This window comes from Hydra vulgaris, chromosome 11 (genome assembly GCF_038396675.1).
Source record: "Hydra vulgaris chromosome 11, alternate assembly HydraT2T_AEP".
Lineage (NCBI taxonomy): Eukaryota > Metazoa > Cnidaria > Hydrozoa > Anthoathecata > Hydridae > Hydra > Hydra vulgaris.
The window spans coordinates 51,061,634-51,084,040 of record NC_088930.1 but is presented as its reverse complement, the minus strand read 5'-3'; the positions used below and the strand labels follow the sequence as shown (position 1 = coordinate 51,084,040).

Here is a 22,407-nt window from a genome sequence, read left to right as displayed (position 1 = left end):
AAACGATTACAATTAGGAAACCGTCATGATCCCACTCTAAATTAAAGTTAAAAAAAATCTTATGAAAGTTTCGGTTCATTTCGGTTGCGGTTTGAACCGAAATTTCGGCCGAAACAGGAAAAGTAAAAAAATTGTTGAAGCAGAAATTTCGGTTTCGGTTTCGGCCGAAGCCGAAAGTTTCCGTTCACTACGTACTTGAATATTCGAATAAATACTCGCTTTTATCATTTTCGTAATAAAGTTCGCATTAGAGTATTCCTAAAATGCAATGCAAAATTATTAAATATTAACTGATCTGTCATGGCTGTTTTTAAAAAAATTACTCGTAGCGAATTTAACTGCCCGATTTTTGGTCATCCAATAGAATTATCTGTAAATAAACTTCCAACTTATGAAGAAGTTCTCAAGTGTTGTTTTAATGAAAATTACAAACTAGTCTTGAAATCAAACAACAAGCCAGTTAAGTTTTCTCATGTTTCAAATTGTGTCGCACAACAAGTTAAATCAGTGTTTGATAAAGCTTCAATACCCACAGTAACGATTTACAGAGTTGTCCAATTAATAAATGGATACCATGACAGTTATCGCAATCTTATGAAATCCTTCAAGCGTGATAAAGAAAAAGGAAAGTTTAAAAAGAGAGTGAAAGCTTTAAAAAAATCATTGTTTTTGTTTGATGTCTCGGTGTGTAAGTGTAAAATAACATTAGACTGCACATGTAAAATGGTCACTGAAATTTGTGAATGCGAGTGTTCTGTTTCAATCTGTAAGTGTGAAAACGAAAAAAAAATCCCCATCATTGAACTAAAATTTTTGTACTTCCAAAGAATGCATGGTATTGGTAAAATTAGAAGTGTTGACGTAAAAAAAGCAAAAAAAATTACACAAAGACACGGTAGGAAATTTGCTGAACTTAAAAGAACTCTGCCCGCTAATAATCTATTATCGCAACATTCGTGCTCAAACCATTTAAATGAAACACTTAAGCAAAAAGAGTTCGATCGTGATACCTTCGTAGCAATTGAAAAAGTCATCGATGAAAAAATAGAAGAATTTAAGCTAACTAAGCCATCATGGCAGATGCGCATTGCAATGAAAAATACTACTCTGACTAGCGATTGCTATGGATTATCAGACAGAGCAACGGCAGCTATTGTCTCAAGTGTTTTGCAAGATTTTGGTATCGTAGCTAATTATGATCACAGTCTTGTTATTGACAAAAATAAAATTAGAAGAGCAAAAGTGGATAACCGTTCACAACTTCAAATGCAGAGCTAGGAAAAATACAACCAACTTTAAGGACTGTATTTTAATGGGAGGAAAGACAAACCATAAAAGAGGAACATTTTACAAGAATTAGGTTCCGTGTACGTTGGTCATGTTTCACCAACTTCTGGGTCTGCTGAAAACATTGTCAGTAGGATTATTTCATCTTTGAATAAAACTGGACGTAATCGGATGCAATAGCACTGTTACTAACACGGGATGAAAATCCGGTGTTATTCCCACAATTGAAAAATAAAGACCACTGCAGTGGGGGACTTGCCTCTTATACTTCAACGAATTGCCATTCCAGCATTTATTTCAAATGTTAGACGGAGAAACGACAGGCTCAAAATTGTTTAACGGTCCGATTGGCGCACAGCTTAATAAGTGTGAAAAATTACCAGTGGTAAAATTCGTCGGTGTCGATTGTGAAATTCCAGAAATTGACCGCAAAATTTTAAGCAAAGATTAGCAGTTCTTTTTGGATATAAGTTCTGCTATTAAATCAGGCAGTTTATCTAAAGATTTATCTGTTCGTGAACCTGGAACAATTTCACATTCAAGGTCACAAACAAACAACTGCAAACAGAGTTTTACGATTGTATTATATTGTATTCACAATTACGATTTAGTTATTATTACGATTTAATTAATATTACGATTGTATTGGATTGTATTCACAAACAACTGCAAACAGAGTTTTACGATTGTATTGGAGCCTTGAAACCCCAACCCCAAAAGGAGCACAAAATCTTTGCTTCTTTTGTTTTAAAATTATATTTCCCTGGATGGTTTCATCTAAAAAAAGTAAATACTTCACAAATGGAGCAGAACATGTATTTGAAATGCTAAAATTGTCAAGATTCCTGCCCAATGATTAGCTAAAGGTAATAGACCCAGTAATTGAGAGAAACGCTTCTTTTACACACTCAGAAAACTTGCTTTTAACAATGGTAGAAGACAAACGGGTTCATATTAGGGAATTGGGTTTTAGAAGAATTATAAAGGCAAGAAGGCGTAAAGCTTGTAACAGAAGCATCAGAAAAAGTAGCTGGCTTCAATTCCAGAGATGGCATTATAAGAACTACACATAACTCCAGATACTCAATGCCTAATTTTTCAAGCAAACCATATTTTAAACTACCGACAGAAATTAGCGAAAAGTAAAAGAATATATTTCTTTAAAAAAGTTTTAGCCAAAAAAATGATTTCTTATTACCATTCCAATACTTTTTTCTACTTAAATTGTCTCTAGATATTTGTTAAAGAATTTATTCAATTTCGTTTCATTTGTTAGAAAATTATAAAAATTTTCTTTGAAAATTTTATAAGTTTCTAACAAATGAAACGAAATTGAATAAATTCTATAACAAAAATTTCTTTGATTATTCAAGCGCGATGCGCTAGTTCCAAACCTAAAATACTAATATTATTTTTGCATTATCCGTAGGCTTTTTTTTTTTTTTTTTTTTTATTTTTTTTTAATTCACCCCCACTAATTCATCGTCAAGGCCGAGAAGGCCACTACAGGTGAGGAGGCTACTTAATTCTGGTTATAACCCTTTCTCAACTCTATAACTCCGAAACATGAATCTTGACGAACAAGGCCGCTGCGCGGAAAAACAAGTTGAGCGCGGTACTACCAGGGACGTGGTGGGGATCGAACCACGATACCCTAAAGACATGTTTTTTGCGGTATAGCTAGTCAAAAATCAGAAAGAAAAAATTTTTTTGCTCACCCTAATAAGCAACCTGATGTGGTAGCCATATTGGATTATCGGCTAAATTTGGTCGTTATTAAAAGTTGGAAGCTTATTTCGCAATTTTGCGGCTTACACACAGGACGCATAAAAAATCAATTAAATTAAGTATATAGATGAATGACTGTATGAAAACTTATTATTTTTAAGTTCGAGCGCAAAAGTCAGACAGTTTTTATGACCTGTTTTCAGAAAAATTTGAAAGGATTTTTACAGTTTACAAAGCAAAAATAAACAGGTAAGTTTGTTAAGCACAATACTTATATTTACAATAAAATAATTTCATTAATTTCAATTTTCATATATCAAAAAAATTATGTAACATTTATCCATTGATATAAAAACCACAACCAAAGCAAGTTAGGTTAATTAGCAATAATAAAATTTTACTAAGCCATTCCACCTCTATTCCACCTATATTCTACCTCTAGCTTGTGCATACATGTCAGTCGATCTTCTATTTTCGATAGTTTCTAACCTTTTGAAATTAGTTTCTCACGAGTCAGAATCTACCGGTCAGAATCTAACGCAATTAATATTTCCTAAAAGTTTATTGTAGTTCAGTCAAAATGTTAAAAAAAAATGCTGCTAAAAAGAAATACGAACAAAAAAGTGATTTATGTAAATAAATATTAATATAATAAACATTTGTTATTATATAATATGTTATATACTTTACGCAATTTTAAAACTGTGAATAAAGACCCACTTTTTAAAACGTTTTTTTTTTCTATATTAATATAGAAAGAAAAAGTTTTAAAAATCGGATTCATATTTACGGTGTTAAAAATAAGTAAAATAACTCCTGTTCCATAAAATTTGAGACTTACTTAAATTAGCGATATTTAATTAGTAAGCTTGATAAAATAATTAGTATTTGGTATCAAATGAAAGCTCTATCTTTCCTCTTTCAATTAGCATATAAATTCTCTGATTATTTTTTGTTTAGATAACAATTCAAAATGCCAAATCAACAAGCCCTTAAAAGTTGTGTGTATAATTTTTATTAAAAAAAACATGAAGATGGAAAACACGTTGTTTAGAACCATTTCAAGATGGAGGGCTACTCAAAAGCTACAATTTATAGATATATGAACAGTTAAGATCAAAATAAACCATTGGGTCACAAAGCTGGAAGTGGAAGAAGGCCTACTCTTAATACACAAAACAACCGCATCAAATTAAGGAAAATGTTTAACAATCGAAGCGGTGTGTCACTTTCAAAGGCTTCTAGAAGACTTGGTTGTAGCAAAAGCACCAACGGACGAATCTTAAAATGATTTAAAAAACCTATTCTTTGTTATAAAAGAAAAAAAAGACCAAGCAGAACTCCTGAACAGAGGCCTGGGGTCGCCGAAAATGTGGTCAACTTTATTCAAAATATCGCAACCATGAATTTATCATTGATGAGTCATACTTTACTTTGTCGAATAGCACACTGGCTGGTAATAATACATACTATTCAAATGATCGAAAATTGACACCAGACATTGTTAAGTATTATGGTGTTGCAAAATTTGAAAAAAAATTACTTGTATGGATGGCAGTCTCCCTTCGAGGGGTCACATCTATTTACATTGTTCCTTCTGGCCAAGCGGTAATCCAAGAGATCTATTTAAAAGAGTGTTTACAAAAGCGCTTGCAACCTTTTATTAATAAATATTATTGAGACACCAAGTATATCTTTTGGCCCGATTTAGCAACATCTCACTATGCTAATTCGGTAACAAAATGGTTAAAAACCCAGAAGATACCATTTGTTCAAAAAAAAGACAATCCAGCAAACTTACCAGAAGCTCGTGCTATAGAGGATTTTTGGGCAATGCTTAAGCGGGATGTATACAAGAATGGATGGTCTACAAATAATATATCAAACCTTGAGCGTCGGATTCTTTATTGTGCCAGTAGACTTGACCTTCATTTAGGTAATAATGATATACTCCTATTAAGTTGAATAGGGGGATACCATTATTGTTTAACACTATTTCAATTGTTTGAAACTTGTTAAACTCCAAAAAATGAGCAAATAACAGAGATCCAAAATTTATTAGTTTTCAATTTAAAAAATATCTAAGCTGATAACATGAAAACACTTAACATTCCTATTTAAAAAAGTGTTAGTAAAGTAAAGCAACTGTTTAACACGAAAAGATAGTTTACCATGGCTAAGACTAACATAAATAATACTTAAGTAAAACACACATTGCTTATTTTTAAATAAATATTTAACTAAATATAGCATCGTTTAAAGAAATAGCATTTAAACAAAACAAAAAAACATTGTTTTTCGTTTTTTTTTTTTTAAAAAAAACTTTTTTTTCAACCCTGAATTGAGTACAACCTGCCCTGTAGGATTTTCTTTTGTAAACAATGGCTAGGAGAAATTAACTCAGACTTATAATACTTCTGCTGATAGACTTTTGGCTGATTAGAGGCTAGAAATGATATCTCAAAATACTCATTTTGGGCAAATGTTTATTGCATTCAGCTACTGTCTTGAAGAAGGTCTCCTAAGTCAAAACTTAAGAGGTAAGCAAAAAAGTTTTGTTAATCAGCTTCGCACCCCTACTTTATCTAGGCTGGTGTATATGTAAGCCTTTGTTACATTGTCTCTTGCAATAAGTTATGAAAGCTAAATCTTCTTGATTCTACTTGTACCTCCTTTTTAGTGGCTATACAACTCTTTTTGTTATCCCCTAATGTGGGTATAGTTCTAAATCTTAGTTTAATGTTTTTGAGGCAGACTGGTAATAAGACCTTTGTAAACTCTGTATTAGCTTCGAACTAAACGGTAGCTTTTAGATTTTTATGTGCTTTTGTTTAGCCCTTCTTCACTCAATCACCTTTCTCTTTGTTCTTTATCATTCTCCTCTCAAGACTGCACTCTTTTCAATTATATTTCTGATCATATTGACTGTGGTCTTTCTCTTTATCCATTATTAGAGTATTATTGTTATTGGTGACTTTAATGCTAATCACAACTGTTTGCTTGATACCACTCACCCTGCTGTAAACTTTTCCTCTGAAAGTTGAACTTGCGGATTTCATGTCATTACAGTTGTAATTTCAAACGTTTTTGTGTCTTTTCTGCCCTACGAATGGTTCATCAACACTATTCATCTGATTTCAGAAGTAAAGGCAGTGAATCAAGATGTTTATTGTACAGAAACTAATAAAATGTGTTTGTTCTTTGGAGCAAAAAAATAATAATTGTTTTTTATATATTTAAATACAGCTTCTATTTCCCTACTAGAAAAAAAAAAATCAAAAATCTTTTTTGATTGTAAAAAACTTAACTATTTTTTTGATTCCAATTTTTTTCTATTAATTTTATGTTTTTATTATTTTTTTACTTACAAATGTTATCTATTTTTATTATATTATTCCTTTTTTTAATTTAGTTTTATCTTTGCATTGCCTAGTGGTTATCTTTTATATTTTAATTGAAAATCTAATTTTTCTTTTTTTTTTTTTAGTTTGTCTACTGTTGAAATATGGTTTTGATTTAGTAAATTTTTATGATTTGAAATTTACTATATTAATCATTAGCCAACAGTAACTACAAAAAGTAATTAAATTCAATACAGCTAAGGTAAAAATAACTTCGTATCCAAATAATATAACTCACTCCAAATGTATCCAAATATATATAATTCACTCCATACTTTTAATGCAGATTTTGTTGATATTTTTATATTTGCAACTGAAAAGTGTTTTTAAGATTGTTGAAATCCTTTTTTATTTTTTTGAAGTTAAGTTTTCTTAACTATATTCTGAGGAAACAACTCGATGATCATGAAAGTTAAACATAAAATTTAAATAGGTGCGAAACAGACCAGCCATAATTTATGGTATTAGATAGCTAATATTATATCAAGTTAAAATATATTAAGATATTATGGTTAAATTATATTTAATAATTTATTTGCTCATAACCCATTTTAAGGGTTGCTAACTGCTAGTAGTATGAAGTAGTTTGTAGCTTGTCAAAGTTTTTTAATTTCTCAATTATTACTATTTGGTTATTTTTTTCTTGCGATATGCATTTAGATTTTCATTTTTCAATACTCATACCAAAAATATGCTGAACTTGAGCTTTGTAAATAAATCATAACGCGTCTGAGTAAGACTTACTGATAGATTGGTTTGATAAGTTTAACGATTTTATTAATAAATCAGAATTTTTCACCACTTTACAGCCAGTTTTCTGTCTAGTTTTTATCCTTATAACGCTAACAGGTTCAACAGTTGATTTGACAGAGGAACTTCACATAATTATTGAAATTATTAAATATAGGCACTTTTAGTTTTCAATATCATTATTGCAAAAACTAATCAGATGTAAACTAATTTACGCTTGCAAACAAAAAACTAATTATAGAATTATGTTATTAGCTTATGAGAAGAATCAATAAAAATATTTTTTTTAAACCAGGGATAAATTTGTTTCTCTCGGTAAGAAAAAATTAAAAAAATTTATATCCTAAATTTCCTAACCATTTTCAACTATATTATTTGAGTCAAAATATGATAGAAAATAAGAAATATAGGTATTATATAACATACTAACATAATATTCAGTAAACAATCACTTAAAATGTTCAACGACAAACTTTTTAACTATATTTTCTATAAAGATTGTAAAGTGTTCAACGACAAACTTTTCAACTATATTTTCTATAAAGATTGTAAAGTGTTCAACGACAAACTTTTTAACTATATTTTCTATAAAGATTGTAAAGTGTTCAACGACAAACTTTTTAACTATATTTTCTATAAAGATTGTAAAGTGTTCAACGACAAACTTTTCAACTATATTTTCTATAAAGATTGTAAAGTGTTCAACGACAAACTTTTTAATTATATTTTCTATAAAGATTGTAAAGTGTTCAACGACAAACTTTTTAACTATATTTTCTATAAAGATTGTAAAATGTTCAACGACAAACTTTTTAACTATATTTTCTATAATGATTGTAAAGTGTTCAACGACAAACTTTTTAACTATATTTTCTATAAAGATTGTAAAATGTTCAACGACAAACTTTTTAACTATATTTTCTATAAAGATTGTAAAATGTTCAACGACAAACTTTTTAACTATATTTTCTATAAAGATTATAAAGTGTTTAATATAAGCTACTACTTACTCACACAACTGAAAAAAAAATAAGTTTTTTGAAAAAAATCAATTTTTTGATTTTTTTGTATTTTGATTCTATTATCATTCCTTTAACATATACAAAAACAATTATTCTTAAAACTGATGTAAAAGTTGATTTAATAGCATTTTAGTAGATGACAGTTAAAAATAAATTCCCTAACAACGCCTTAGCAACACTCCAACATTTGAGTTTTTATGAATTCAAAACAGTAAAATACAATCACAAACCATGATTTAATAAAATAAAAGAAACAAGTGATAGTTACATCCCTGGTGGATTTTGATAATTATTATTTTCTTATTATATAATTTTTTCTTATTTTTGCTTTTTTGGCAATATGTATTTTTTCTAAACTTTGAAACACATTTTCTCATAACGAAACTTTATTAGATAATAAAATTTTCAGAATTTGTTTATTATAATATAATACTTAGTTTAAGGTGGCACACAACTGAAAACAAGTTTTTTTGTAAATAATCAAAATTTTGATTTTTTTTTTTTTAATGACAATTATTTTATATTAAAATAAAATAAAAAACAGATAATTTTTTTTTTTAATTAATTTTATTATCCATAATGGCCAAAAATGGGTTGTAAAACATGTGTTTTTAGTAAATCTTCAAAACCTAATAACTTAATTTTGCCTCAACTACTGAAACTAAAATTTTGAACATAGCTTCCTAATCATATTTCACCCTGTTTGACCGTGGGAATTTTTATAATTTAAATTATTTCATGAAATATTGCATTTCTAACAAAATCACCTAATATATATATATGAAATATCAATAAATTCAGCACTATAAACATCAATATTTCACTTTCTATAACTTTTTATGAAAATTCTGAGGGTTAAATGAAGTATTATATTATGATAAACAAATCCTGAAAATTGTATTATGTAATTCTGTTTTGTTAATGAGAAAATGTGTTTCAAAGTTTAAAAAAATACATATTGAGAAAAAAGCAAAAATAAGAAAAAAATATATAACAACATAAAAATTATCAAAATCCACCAGAGATGTAACTATCAGTTGTTTCTTTTATTTGCTGATCGTCTATGAAACCTTTTTTAACTGCTCTTATTTTTTTTCTCTGCATTTTACTTTTATCCGTTGACTTTGACTTCATATGTCGAATTCTGGTTTTGTCAACTTTACTTGACGAAGCTAATGTAACAATTCCACTCAAGCCAAAGTATTTTAAAACTTCTAATACACCATTAGCACCATCATTATAATGCAGCACTGCTGAGTATGTTCCCATTTCAATTGTAGACTTACTAACAAATGTGTGCTTTGGTACGCGAGACCATATAATAGAATTTAATGCTTCATTGGCATTTTGCGTCGTTCCATGCAAACATTTAATTAGAAGATCATCAGCCTAAAGATCCTTGATGATTGGTAAAATAAGATTCTTAATCCAGATAGGTATACATGATTTTGATTTGTAATTTGTATTATTTAGAGCCCAATATTTGCACCAACTTGCCAATCCTCTTGGGCAAAACTGATGTTGCATTTGCTGGTTTTCAAAGTTGGTAAAATGAAATAAAATAGCATAAACTGCCTTTTTCATAGCATACAAGTTGTTGACATTTTGACGAATGGCCATGCCATAATAGTTTTGCATAGAATTTATACATTTTTCTGTTAGGTTACCTCTACCTGATAAAGGTGTTTTAGTGCCTTTGTGTGCTTTGACTAAATTTCTAAGTCGTGTACCCAATCTTTTTTGCACATGACCTACACATTCAAGTTTTATTGGAGTGATGTCAAAATCCTGGTAAGGGTTTGAGTTTTTGACATCTTTGAATGAAGAAGTGTCTCCATCACCTAGAAACTCTTTATAAATTAGATTATTTTTTTTAACCGAGCGATTAAAAATTGTTACTGCTCCTGCAGACTCCATACTTCCAGACGAAGATTTGTGATTTATTTCACATTGATGATCAATTATCCAACACTGATATTCTGGAGTTCCTTTTTTACTGTTCCACATTTTACAGCCCATGCAGTACTTAGACAAAACTTCAATATCAATGCATTTATCCCCAGAAATCGCAGTAACTACACCGTGCAATGAATTGTGACCGCGTTTCTGCCATGTACCATCAATTGAAACTCTTACACATGGTATATCCTGAGCAATGTCAACTTTTTTAGAGTCCTTAGTCGCTAATAACATACTTTTCTCTGAAGCACTTTTATAAGCTACCATAATAGTTTTGTTTAATTTTTGAAATCCATTTTCAGATATACATTTTAAGTTCATGCAAGATGAAAATGTTTTTATAGCTCCATAACCACAGCCTACTTCTCGAAAAGCTATTATTGCACGAATATTAACATCATATGGTGAGTTAGCTGTTACTGCATCAAATTTAGCATTTATTGATTTGTTTGATGAATTAAATCTTTTAACATAATCACAGTGTTCACATTTTAATTGAAACAAATGTGCAAATCCTTTTCTACTGGAATCAACATCTGTTAAAAGTAATGGCTGAAAGCAGTTGTTGCATGCAGTTTTAGCTATAAGTTCTTTAAGAATTGAAAAATTAATAAAAACAAAATAGTTATCTTTTCCAGAATCAAATGTATTCGAGTAGTTGGGTTTGATTTTCCTTTCACTAGAACAGCTACTTGCTGCTTGAGTTGTGGACGATGTCATCGTCGATGATAAGATGTAAGAAGAAGATGATTTTTTATTTCCAACAACACCATTCCATTTTCGTTTTATCCTTCTTGATAAATTTTGTTTAGTTTTATTTCCTTGTTTATTCATTTAAAAACAACTTTATTCCAACTAAATTGAAATCAATTTTTAAATTATTTGGTATAAAATGAGAGAAAAGTTACAGTATAAAAGACTAACATTAACAGATTAAAAACACTCTTGTTCGTAAATAAAATTTTGAATTATGACTTTTAAAACTGAAAACTAACAAGAGTCTGCGTATAACAAATTAAAACCAAGTTTGTGATGGTGTTTTACTGTTTTGAATTCAGAAAAACTCCTATGACTGATGGTTGCTAAGGCGTTGTTAGGGAATTTATTTTCAAGTGTCATCTACTAAAATGATATTAAATCAACTTTTATATCATTTTTGAGACTAATTTTTTTTTTATATGTTCAAGGAATGGTTATAGAATCAAAATACCCAAAAATCTAAAAATTGATTTTTTTCAAAAAACTTGCTTTTTTTCAGTTGTGTGCCACCTTAACCCTCAGAATTTTAATGAAAATCTATAAAAAGTTAAATATTAACGTTTAAGGTGCTGGGTTTATTGATGTTTCATATAGGTGTTGACATATGTTTCATATTAGGTGATTTTGTTAACAATGCAATATTTTTAAAATAATTTTAATCACAAAAAAAACCATGGTCAAGCAGGTAAAATATGGCTAGGAAACTATGTTAAAAATTTTAGTTCAAGTTGTTGAGGCAAAATCAAGTTATTAGGTTTTGAAGGTTTACTAAAAACACGTGTTTTACATCTCATTTTCAGCCATTATGGATAGTAAAATTTAAAAAAAAAAAAAATGGCTGTTTTTTATTTATTTTAATATAAATTTATTCTCATCAAAAAAAAAAATCATAATTTTGATTATTTAAAAAAAACTTGTTTTCAGTTGCGTGCCACCTTAAAATAAATACAAAATATTGAATTAGAAAGTTATATTTAAAATATTTGTTCAGTTTACGTTGTAAACATAATCAACCTAAGCACAACAGATTACCATTTACCACTTAAACCACATGACAAGGGAATTGAAAGTTTTTGAATTTAAATTTTTTAGCCTAAAGTTTGTTGGCATATTTAACATAAAAGCTCCGGATTTCAAATTTATTAGTAGATTTAATGTTCAAACTTTTCCACTCAAAGTATTCCTTGAGTCATGTACCATTTTTCTAAATATCAAATGCTTGATAATTATGACTAGATTAAATTTAATTTTTTGCAACGAATTGAGCTGATAATTTGCATTTTAATTTTGAAGTTAGTGAGATTTTTTATAATGATTTTTATTTGTAAATTATAATCTAAACAGCTTTTAGCATTTGGAATAGTTTAAAGAAAATGGCGAATATGACTTAACTAATGTATTTAAGTTATTATTTAAAAGAATAGCAAGGTGACTCAATAGTTGAAAACTACAATAAAATGCATATTTATTCCACTAAATTGCAATATTTCTTTTTTTTTTTATATAAAGCTTGTTACCACAATAAAATAAACATTTATGCCAATTAATTTTTAAAACTTATTTATCAGGGTGGCCATCAAGTGATGGATTTTTTATGCCCCCTAAATCCATGCAGCTTCTTGCAAAAAAAGAAAACATATTGTTGCCCTAATCCAAACCCTCAGTCGATGTAGCAGTAATTCCTTTGCATGTTCTTTCAATTTCATTTAAATATAGGCACTTTTTCAATTTAAATTAAGCCATCTTTTTAAAAAGTTACAATATTTAAGGTCCGTATTATTTCTGCCTGATCCGAGTCGGAGATTAAATTTCCTCTATAGTAGGCTGTGCCAATTTGTAGTTTATAACTTTGTTTAAATTAGGAAAATGTTCTTGTAAGTTACTTGTAACTGCCTCATTGCCAAATTTTTCTGTACTAATCTTTTAATGGAAAGTGTAAAAAAGCTAAAACTAACCACAACCATTTCCACGAATCTAATTCTTTTAAGCTTTTTAAAACTAAAAAACATGTTTTCAAAAAGGGAAAAAAATATATATATAAATATATATATATATATATATATATATATATATATATATATATATATATATATATATATATATATATATATATATATATATATATATATATATATATGTATATGTATATACACATTGTGTGCTCTTGGGTGTTCTTTATTCTTCTTACTAGTTGCATGAAAATCCAAAAAAGATATACACATGTTAGAAATATCAATATCTGTTCTGCACTTTGACACAGTGCCGTCTTAACGCATAGGCTAGGTAGGCTGCAGCCTAGGGCCCCCGATTTTTAGGGGCCCCCAAAATGTGTCTGGATTTTTTTTCAAATTTATATAAATAAAAAATTATATTTCTAAATTTTCTGAAGAAATCATAGTTTGGGGGCCCCTCGGGAATAATTTTTTTCTTGATAAGATTTTTTTTAATTATTTTTAGAAAAGTATCAGTTTTTCAGTTTGGGGGCCCCCTAGGGAATTTTTTATTTCTTGATAAGCAAAAATGCATGCATGCGTCCGAAAATAAACATAAATTTTCCGATAAGAAGTGTTAAATACAAGCACTTAAAATATCCCATTAGATTGAATTTGAAATTGCTGTGATCAACTTAAAACATCTGTTTTGAAAAAAAGTCATTTAACATGTCTAATCGGACTTATCAAAGTGGTGCTGCAAAGAGGAAAAAAGCCGCTAAAGCAAAAGAAGACATTTCAAAATATCTTCCTTTGACATCATTTCTTTTGGTACAAAAGTCAAAGCCTGTTGTGTCCGAAGATGTATTTCTTTGTCCAACTTCAAATTTCGTAAGCATTGATAGTGCTTTGTTGCCAAATGAAACTCTAGAAATTCAACAGGAACTGGAACCAGAACAGGAGCCAGAACCAGAGCAAGAGTCAGAACCAGCACAGGTGCCAGAACCAGTACAGGAGCCAGAACCAGCACAGGAGCCAGAATCAAATCAAATTAAAACTTATCCAAACGCAACAACAAAAACTACTCAAGAAACTGACCCAGCATTGTGGCATCAGTTATCCCAAGAAGCTCAATCATTTTGGATTTCTAATGGCCCGTCCATGTGCCAGAACAATGATGGGAGCTTCAAAAATTCGGAAAGGTTGAGTTGTGGACAAAAAAGGTACTTATCAAAATCTTGCTTTAGACGTGAACTACACAATGGCGAATTTGTCAATCGTGAATGGCTATTATACTCACCTTCAACAGGTTCTGTTTTTTGCTTTGCTTGTACCTGATTCTCCAGCAAACACTCTAATTTTTCCACAACTGGATTTGATGACTGGAAAAATGCCTTAAAATGTATATCTGGACACGAGAATGGTTCTGAACATCACAAAAATATGCTTACTTACTCCAGTCGGCAGAGAGAAAGTGGCCAGCTTGACTCTGTATTATTAAAACAGTTACATAACGAACAATTGTACTGGCAAAATGTGCTGAAAAGAATTGTTGCAGTTGTAAAGTTCTTGTCATCAAGAGGATTGCCATTTCGTGGAAACAATGAAACCATTGGTTCAGAGCAAAATGGTAATTATTTAGGAACTCTTGAGTTACTTAGCCAGTTTGACCCATTCCTACATGAACACATGAAAAAACATGGAAATTCTGGAAAAGGTAATACTTCATACCTCTCCGCCAATATCTGTGAGGAGTTTATATGCCTAATGGGAAATAAAGTTTTGAGCGAAATAATTTCTGAATTAAAAAAAGCAAAATACTACTCAATCAGCGTTGACTCAACTCCAGACTTGTCACATGTAGATCAATTAACTTTTACAGTTCGATATGTTAAAGACTTGGCACCAGTTGAGCGTTTTTTGCAATTTGTTCCCATTCACAGGCATGGAGCTGAACATTTAGAAACAGTGGTTTTGAATTTTTTACAAGAAAATGAAATTTCAATATCTGACTGTCGTGGGCAGTCATACGATAATGCATCAAATATGGCAGGACAGTACTCAGGCCTACAAAAGAGGATTAAAGACAAAAGTGAATCAGCATTGTTTATTCCTTGTGCTGGACATTCTTTAAATCTGGTTGGCAACAGTGCAGCTGGATGTTGTTTAGAAGCAATTATTTTTGTCTGCATGACAGTTATGATGAGATTAAAAAAGCACTTGAATTTTTGATCAAGGACATAAGTCAGTCAAAAGAAACTCAAAATGATGCTCAAAATCTCATCACGAAAATGAACACTTTTGAGATTGTTTTTCTGACAATTTTCTGGAATGATATTCTTTGTCATTTTAATGAAACATCGAAGATTTTACAGAAAGAAAATTTAAACCTGGATGTTGCAGTTCGGATTCTAAAGTCATTGTTGCATTTCATTAAAGATTTGAGGAGCCAATTTGAGAATTACCAGGAAAAAGCCAAAATCTTGCTTCCAAACACTGACTACAGAGATTCTTCAAAAAGAACAAAAAAAAGAAGCCGACGTATGGCCTTCTTTGATGGTGAGGCTGAAGAATTGGAATTTCAGGGAAGTTATAAATTCAAAATTGAAACATACCTTCCTGTTATTGATTCACTAACATCAAATTTAGAAAAAAGAACATCAGCATATGAGAAGATCAATGACAATTTCGGATTTCTAGTAAACATTCAAACAATTGCCAATGTTGAACTAAAAGACCATTGTTCAAACCTAGCACAAATTGCACTGGCGAGCGATCATTTTCAAAACTAAAACTTATAAAAAATGAACTCCGCTCAACCATGCTGCAAGAAAGATTGAACTGTTTGTCGTTAATGTCAATTGAATCAGATGTTCTTTTAACCATTGATTTTGATGATATTATTAAAGAATTTTCAAGAAAAAAATCACGTAAACGTCACATGTAAATTTTATCATTGCTTTAATAAATGTTTCCTATTTTAGTATTTGATTTAATTTTTTTACTAAGGAAAAAGGGGGCCCCCAAATTAAGTCTAGCCTAGGGCCCCCGATGGCCTTAAGACGGCCCTGCTTTGACATCTTGCTTTCTTATAACTTAAGGTAAAAATTTTAACTTAGAATACTTTTTATTGTTTAGCTTTTCTGAAATTTATTTAATAAATGAACAGATAGAAAACTTTTGCAAAAATCAAAAGCTCCCGTAAAAAGCTGTTCAGAGGAGCTGCTGGCAAGGCTAATCATGCTTGTTTTAGAAGAGCTTTTCTCACGCAGTCATTTACTCCTGCCGAGGCCTGTATATATATTTCAACTCTTGTATTTTAAGATTAGTATATTATTATTGAACAAAGCCTTTATCAAAAAGTCTTCATTTTATGAGTTCATAACAATCAGGAAAGTCAAATTTTATTTCCCAACTAACTCAGTACAGGAATTAGTCAAAGTCTCTCATGTTCCTCTATTCACATTTTTTTTAAACTAGTTTATTCCCAACAAGGCTGCAAGCAACCAAAATTTAAGTTGGGAGTGACCAGAAAAGAAAAATATTGTCATTGAGCAAGAAAAATGGTAGTCAAAAAATTAAAAAAAATGTAAATTATATGAGATTGGAAAATATGAAGAACTTTATAATAAGGAATGATTCATTAATGTCAAAAACCTTCTGAGGTATACAATATGAAACAAGCTTATAAAAAAAACCAGCAAACCAGAGTTTATTAAAAGCCTTTAATATGTCAAGAGCAATAACCCTTGCCTCACAATCTCCAAATAATGAACAATAAAACGTTTCTGTTAAAACAGTCAGCAAATTAGCTGCAGAACGAGAGTATTAAAAGACTAATTAATCGTCAAAGAGTTTTAGGCTAAAGATTAGATATTCAAAGTTTGTTAATTGAAGACTCCAAGACCTTGCTAATTATAGAGAGAAGAAAAATTTGACAATGGTTAAAGAGGTCAGAGTACTCTTTAGAGTTTTTAAAAAAATGAAACACATATGCTATTTGACAGCATGCAAGAAAATCAGATTTAGTTAAGCATTTATCAAATAGTTTACAGAATGTTCAAGAGAGTTCTGGAAAACACTTTAAACAGATAAACCTGTTTCTCTGGTTGAACAGAAAGAGTTTGGTCATTAGAAACAAATCAGAGGAAATGTTTCTGCTAATAGTTCTGCATTATTTTTGGGAGATAAAAAGTTTATTGAGATTAAATAGAAGAAGAAAAAACTGAGCACAAGTCACGATCAAAGTCAAAAATCGAGAGATGCAAAAGCTATGGCCTTTATTTCTAGCAGAGTAAGTGGTACCAAGTCATTAATTGGGATAAGCATTAAAGCCACCAATGATAACAATATTGGCTGATGGGTAAAGAGAAAAGACACAATCAATTTGATCTCTATACTTACAAAAGTGCACTCTTGAGAAAGAGAACAATAAAAAACAAAGAAAAAGGCGAGTGATGAGGTTCTAAATAAAAGTACATAAACGAATGATGAGAGGATTCAAACCTAATTTCACAAAAAATAAATGAGTTGATACATAAGCAGAAAAAATAATCTAAGCATTAGCATGTAATTTTTATAGTCTTTGTGAATCAAAGAACAATAGCCAATAACACTGAGATCCAAAGATGAAACAGGTCGACTCAAATTAGTCACACATAAAGCATGTAAGTCTAGTAAATTTTTCAGGAGTCTTTAACAGATTTAACGGATGAAAGGTTTCTTCAAATACCGCAATTATTTATAAAAGATAAATATTAAAATGTATAATAGTTGGCCGTAATGTTTTTAATGATCATTTTAGTAATAATCAACTCTATTTAGCAATGACAATAAACTCTAGTTAGCTGGTAACTAACTCATCTATATCATGGTACTATGATAATGATCAACACTCTGATATTTTAGAGCTGTTGATAGAATCAAACCAGCAGAGAGAGCTACCACAGAACCAAGGAAACCTTACTACCAGAGCCTGGATTGGAACCATTAAAATAACTTTTAGAACCATACCTTTTTTTAGAAGATAAAAGGAAGAGTTGTATAACCACTAACAAGGAGACATAAGCAAAAGCCACATTAGAGTCAAAACAATCTAGCATTTACCTCTTGAGGCAAGTAACAATGTAACACAGGTTTATATTTACACCAGCTTAATAGATAATAAAGAGGTGTGAAGCTGGTTAACAGAACTTTCTGCTTACACCTTAAGCCTTGACTAGGAGGCCTATTACAAGACAATAGCCAGGTGCAGGTAATATCTCTCCAAGATTAGTACTTTATTGAGACATCATTTATAGCCTTTACTCAACTAGGAGCTAGGACCTTTTTTATTATGTTAAGTTGAAAGACTTTTTTTATAAAGAATTTACTTTTTAAAAAATAAGTCTGTTCACATAAAAAAAAGTCAATTTTAGCCGAATGCATCAAAAGTTTTCGGCTTTGCAAAATTGTTCCAAAATGTTCAAAAAAATATATTTCTGTATACCGTTTAAAGCTGGACATATAAAACAGTTTAATGATTTTATAGTTTTATTTGTTTGTATTTCTTTTTTATTTTATAGGTGTATAAAGTGCTTTTACTGTTCATTCGTTTGAAGTTTGTTTTTGATATTACCAGAAAAAGTCTTCAAACTAGAACATTTTCTGGTGATACCAAAAATCTTTGCTATTGTCAATAGTTAAGATTTTTTATATCAATGGGTGTATACGAATACTGCACTGGACCACACTGGACCACACCGGAGTATAAAAAACAACCTTAGTAGAGCAAAATATGCATAAGTTACATTCGTAATACATAAATGCAATAAAAATTTATACAAAAAAAAAATTTTGAAAAATTTAAACTTTTAGAACAATTTTAATTGTACACCCACAAGTAAAAATATGTATTTTAGTCGAAATTTTAAAGTATACGTGTATCTCATTCACGCGCGCTCACCCCTATCACATATTAATAAGTTTGATTTTTTGAAAAAAGAAATAATTTTCATAAATACGTGTTTGGATTTAAGCAGAGTGGTAGGCTTTTTTACGAGATTAATAAGTTATCCTTTCGGACTGCATGCCGTAACCAAAAACTCTTAGCACTTGCATGTACACTCCAATGCGTCTGTCCCTATTTTATTCAGTCGATGTATGCACACTTTACTACGCCTGTCTTTATTTTAGTCAATCGAAGCATGAATACTCCACGACGCCTGTCCCTATTTTAAGTTTAAATTAAAAAAAAATTTTTCAATTATATAACTTTTTATTGCATATATGTATCACAAATATAACTTACGTATGTTTCGCTTAACTAAAAAAATTTTTTATACTCCAGTATGGTCCAGTGTTGGTCCGGTGTGGTTCGGTGAAGTAATGTTTTTATTCGTATACACCGGTATCAATCAATCAATCAATCAATCAACAGTTTTACTTTTAATAACTGCATAGGGTCGTTTCCACACCTACCGTGAGTCGACACTTATCGTAGGTTTTAAATACTAACATAAATTTTGCAAAAAGTAGTAGTTATTTTTTTTTTTATATATTTTGTGTATCAACAACATTGTCATGCACTTCTATTACAATACATAGAAACCGCAATACATAGTTACTTAAATGAACTCAGTGGGTTTATTACGTCAGCCTATGAAAATACTTTTTTCTTAAGTACCAGCTGTTAGAAGCGTTTCAAATAAAACAAGGAAATTTATGAAGATAACATAAAATTTTATTTCTAAATTGACTTAATCAGGTAAATAAAACATGAATTATTATTACTATTATTAAAACAACTCATCATTATAGTATCAATGTAGTATTTTTGAATGTACGATAAGTATGAACTAAAAAAAATGTCATTCCATACATATCGTATGTCCAATGAATAATCAATTTGTTTCTTTTTAACTATAAAAATAAATAATATTTTACTTAGATTATTTTGCAATGGCACGAAAAAAATATAAGACAAAACTTTGTAGTTCAAAACGAAGACTTCAATATACAGATAGTCAATTACGTGATGCTATTAATGCTGTTAAAAAAGGTATGGTTATGTACAAAGCGAGCAAGACGTTTGGAATTCCTTATCAGACGCTTCGTGATAAAATATCCGGAAGAACTTCTTTGAAAATACAACACTGCGGGTATGAATCAGTTCTAGGTGAACAAATTGAAAACAAGTTAGTCGAGTGGTTACTAACATGCACCAGAATGGGATTTGCCATGTCTGTAGTACAGCTATTAGATACTGTGCAAAAATATTTGAATTCCAACAATATAAAAACAAAATTTACTAACAACCGTCCTGCAAAAGGTTGGTTTTATGCATTTCTTCGCCGCCACAAACAGCTATCTCAAAAACGAGGTGAATACTTAAACCGAGCTAGAGGAGGAATAACTGAAAAAGCCATAAGAAATTGGTTTACTGAAATTCCGAAGCTTTTAGGAGAAAACGCTCAATATTTAAATGATTCGATGCGCGTTTTCAATATGGATGAGAGTGGTTTTCAGTTGTCACCAAAAACTAATTTATTAATTGGTGAACGAGGAAAAAATACATATGAAGAAAGTGCTCGAAGTAATAAAAAAAGCATCACTACTTTATTTGCAGTAAATGCCAGCGGAACTTTTGCTCCATCATTAACAATTTTTAAATATGTTCGTCTTCCAAATAGAATTATAAATGCTGCTCCATCAGGATGGGGTATTGGAAAAAGTGAAAATGGTTGGATGACCGCAGAATGTTTTTTTGAGTATATAACAAACGTTTTTCATCCATTTTTGATAAAAGAAGAAATTCCTTTACCAGTTATAATTTTTTTTGATGGTCATGTGTCACATTTTTCTATCGAACTTAGTGAGTTTTGCTCTAAAAATGGAATAATTCTTGTTGCTTTGTTCCCAAATGCAACACATATTTTGCAGCCGCTCGATGTGGCAGTTTTTGGGCCAATGAAAGCAAAGTGGAAATCGTTTTGCCGACAATGGCGCATTGACCATGAAGGACAAGAAATAAACAATGAAAATGTACCAGAAGCATTAAATTCTTTTATAATCGATCCTTCTATGGCAAATAATAATAAAAGTGGTTTTAAAAATACCGGAATTTTTCCATTTGATGCTAATAGTGTTGACTACAAAAAAATTGTTCAAAAATTATCAACTGTTGCTCCGGCTCCTTATTTAGAAGAAAACCATTCAAGTGTGACTTTATCAGCTTACTCTCCCATAACCTTTATTGAAAAGTGCATTGATTTTAGTATTTTAGAGCAGTTTAAATTGGCTGACAAACATTTAGGTTGGAAAGGTGATCTTGAATACCTCCAGTTTATATCATTTTTGGAAAAGAGCCTTATCTGAAACATATAAGACCATAAATTTACCTGATGAAATACAACAGGGTAATAAAAATCTATCAACAACTGGTAATTTAGAAAATGAGAAAGGTATAACCGATATGGAAATGCCTGATTGCAATAATGCAGCTGTTATAGAACCAAAACCAGCTTGTTTCAGTTTAAAAATAGCAGCAGAAATAATAAATCCAATCGAAAGTGTTTTAATATGGCCAAAACAACCAGTCCAATCGTCCAAGCGCAAAGTAGAACGTTTACCATCGGTTGTAACATCTGAAACGTGGCAGCTAATTCAGAAGACAAAATTGCAAGAAAAGTCAAAAATAAAGGCTGAAATATTAAAAAGGAAACAATTAGCAGCAGATAAAAAGTCAAAAGTAGAGGAAGAAAGATTAAGAAAGAAACAATTGGCTATGGAGAAAAAGTTATTAAATGAAAAAACTAAAAAAGAAAGAGAAAACATGAAAATTAAAAAAAAAAAAGTTGCAAAAGAGTCAGAAAACGAGTTCCATTTAAATGTTGATAATAATTATAAAATAAGACTTAGATAGTTATGATGAAACTCTATCCTTTCCATTTTAGGAACTTAAAGGAAAGTATACTAAAGTAATGGAAATGCTTTAAAATCTTTACTTTTATTTATAATAATGTTTTTATTACTATATAATTAGTGTTTATTTGATAATAAACATTAAATTTATTTAATAGTCTTATTTTTTAATTTTATACCTAAAAACGTTTTATAAAATGTTACCAATGCATTAAATTTTCATTTGAAACCGCGAGCGCGTTTTAAACCAGACACTAAAGTAGATTTTAAGATATCGATAAGTGTCGACAATATATACGATAAGTGTGAAACACTTACGATAAGTATGGAAAACTGCGCTTTAAAAGATTGTTCAAAGTAAGTACATTATTGATTTAAATTTCAGAGTGAGAATAATTTTAAACTAACCCTTATGGTATTACATTGACGGCTGCAAAAATTCATTTCTAATGCATTTCTACTTTTTGAGTAATCTAATATACTACAATAACTTTTGTTAAACTCACGGTAAGTGTGGAAACGACCCTATATATATTTTTTTAACTTCAAATAATCTTTTGGGCATGCTGACCAATCTATGGCAATAACGTATCATGATACTTTTACAGCTTCCCAAAGATCTTTTTTGTTCCGATGCTTTTTTTTATTGTTATCTCATCTTTTACACTT

The 22,407-nt window shown here is 30.0% G+C and overlaps 2 protein-coding genes across 2 annotated transcripts; both read left to right on the top strand.

The window, feature by feature from the left end:
• Positions 1-13,566: 13,566 nt before the first annotated feature.
• LOC136087114 (uncharacterized) lies at positions 13,567-15,629 on the top strand. The gene is made up of 3 exons (XM_065809620.1): positions 13,567-14,060; positions 14,184-14,976; positions 15,075-15,629. Exons 1-3 carry the CDS (start codon positions 13,567-13,569, stop codon positions 15,627-15,629), a joined length of 1,842 nt encoding a protein of 613 aa, XP_065665692.1.
• A 3,887-nt stretch (positions 15,630-19,516) lies between these two features.
• Positions 19,517-21,670, top strand: LOC136086742 (uncharacterized). Its single transcript, XM_065809129.1, has 2 exons — positions 19,517-19,582; positions 19,766-21,670. Exon 2 carries the CDS (start codon positions 19,777-19,779, stop codon positions 21,190-21,192), a length of 1,416 nt encoding a protein of 471 aa, XP_065665201.1. The 5' UTR covers positions 19,517-19,582; positions 19,766-19,776; the 3' UTR covers positions 21,193-21,670.
• Positions 21,671-22,407: the final 737 nt, after the last annotated feature.

Bases quoted from the DNA above. Each gene is read 5' to 3' on its own strand.
- LOC136087114 (XM_065809620.1), top strand. From the start codon at position 13,567: ATGTCTAATCGGACTTATCAAAGTGGTGCTGCAAAGAGGAAAAAAGCC. The intron at 14,061-14,183 runs GTACTTATCAAA...CTGATTCTCCAG, and splicing joins TTGAGTTGTGGACAAAAAAG to CAAACACTCTAATTTTTCCA. The intron at 14,977-15,074 runs GTTGGCAACAGT...TTTTTGATCAAG, and splicing joins CTGGACATTCTTTAAATCTG to GACATAAGTCAGTCAAAAGA.
- LOC136086742 (XM_065809129.1), top strand. From the start codon at position 19,777: ATGGCACGAAAAAAATATAAGACAAAACTTTGTAGTTCAAAACGAAGA.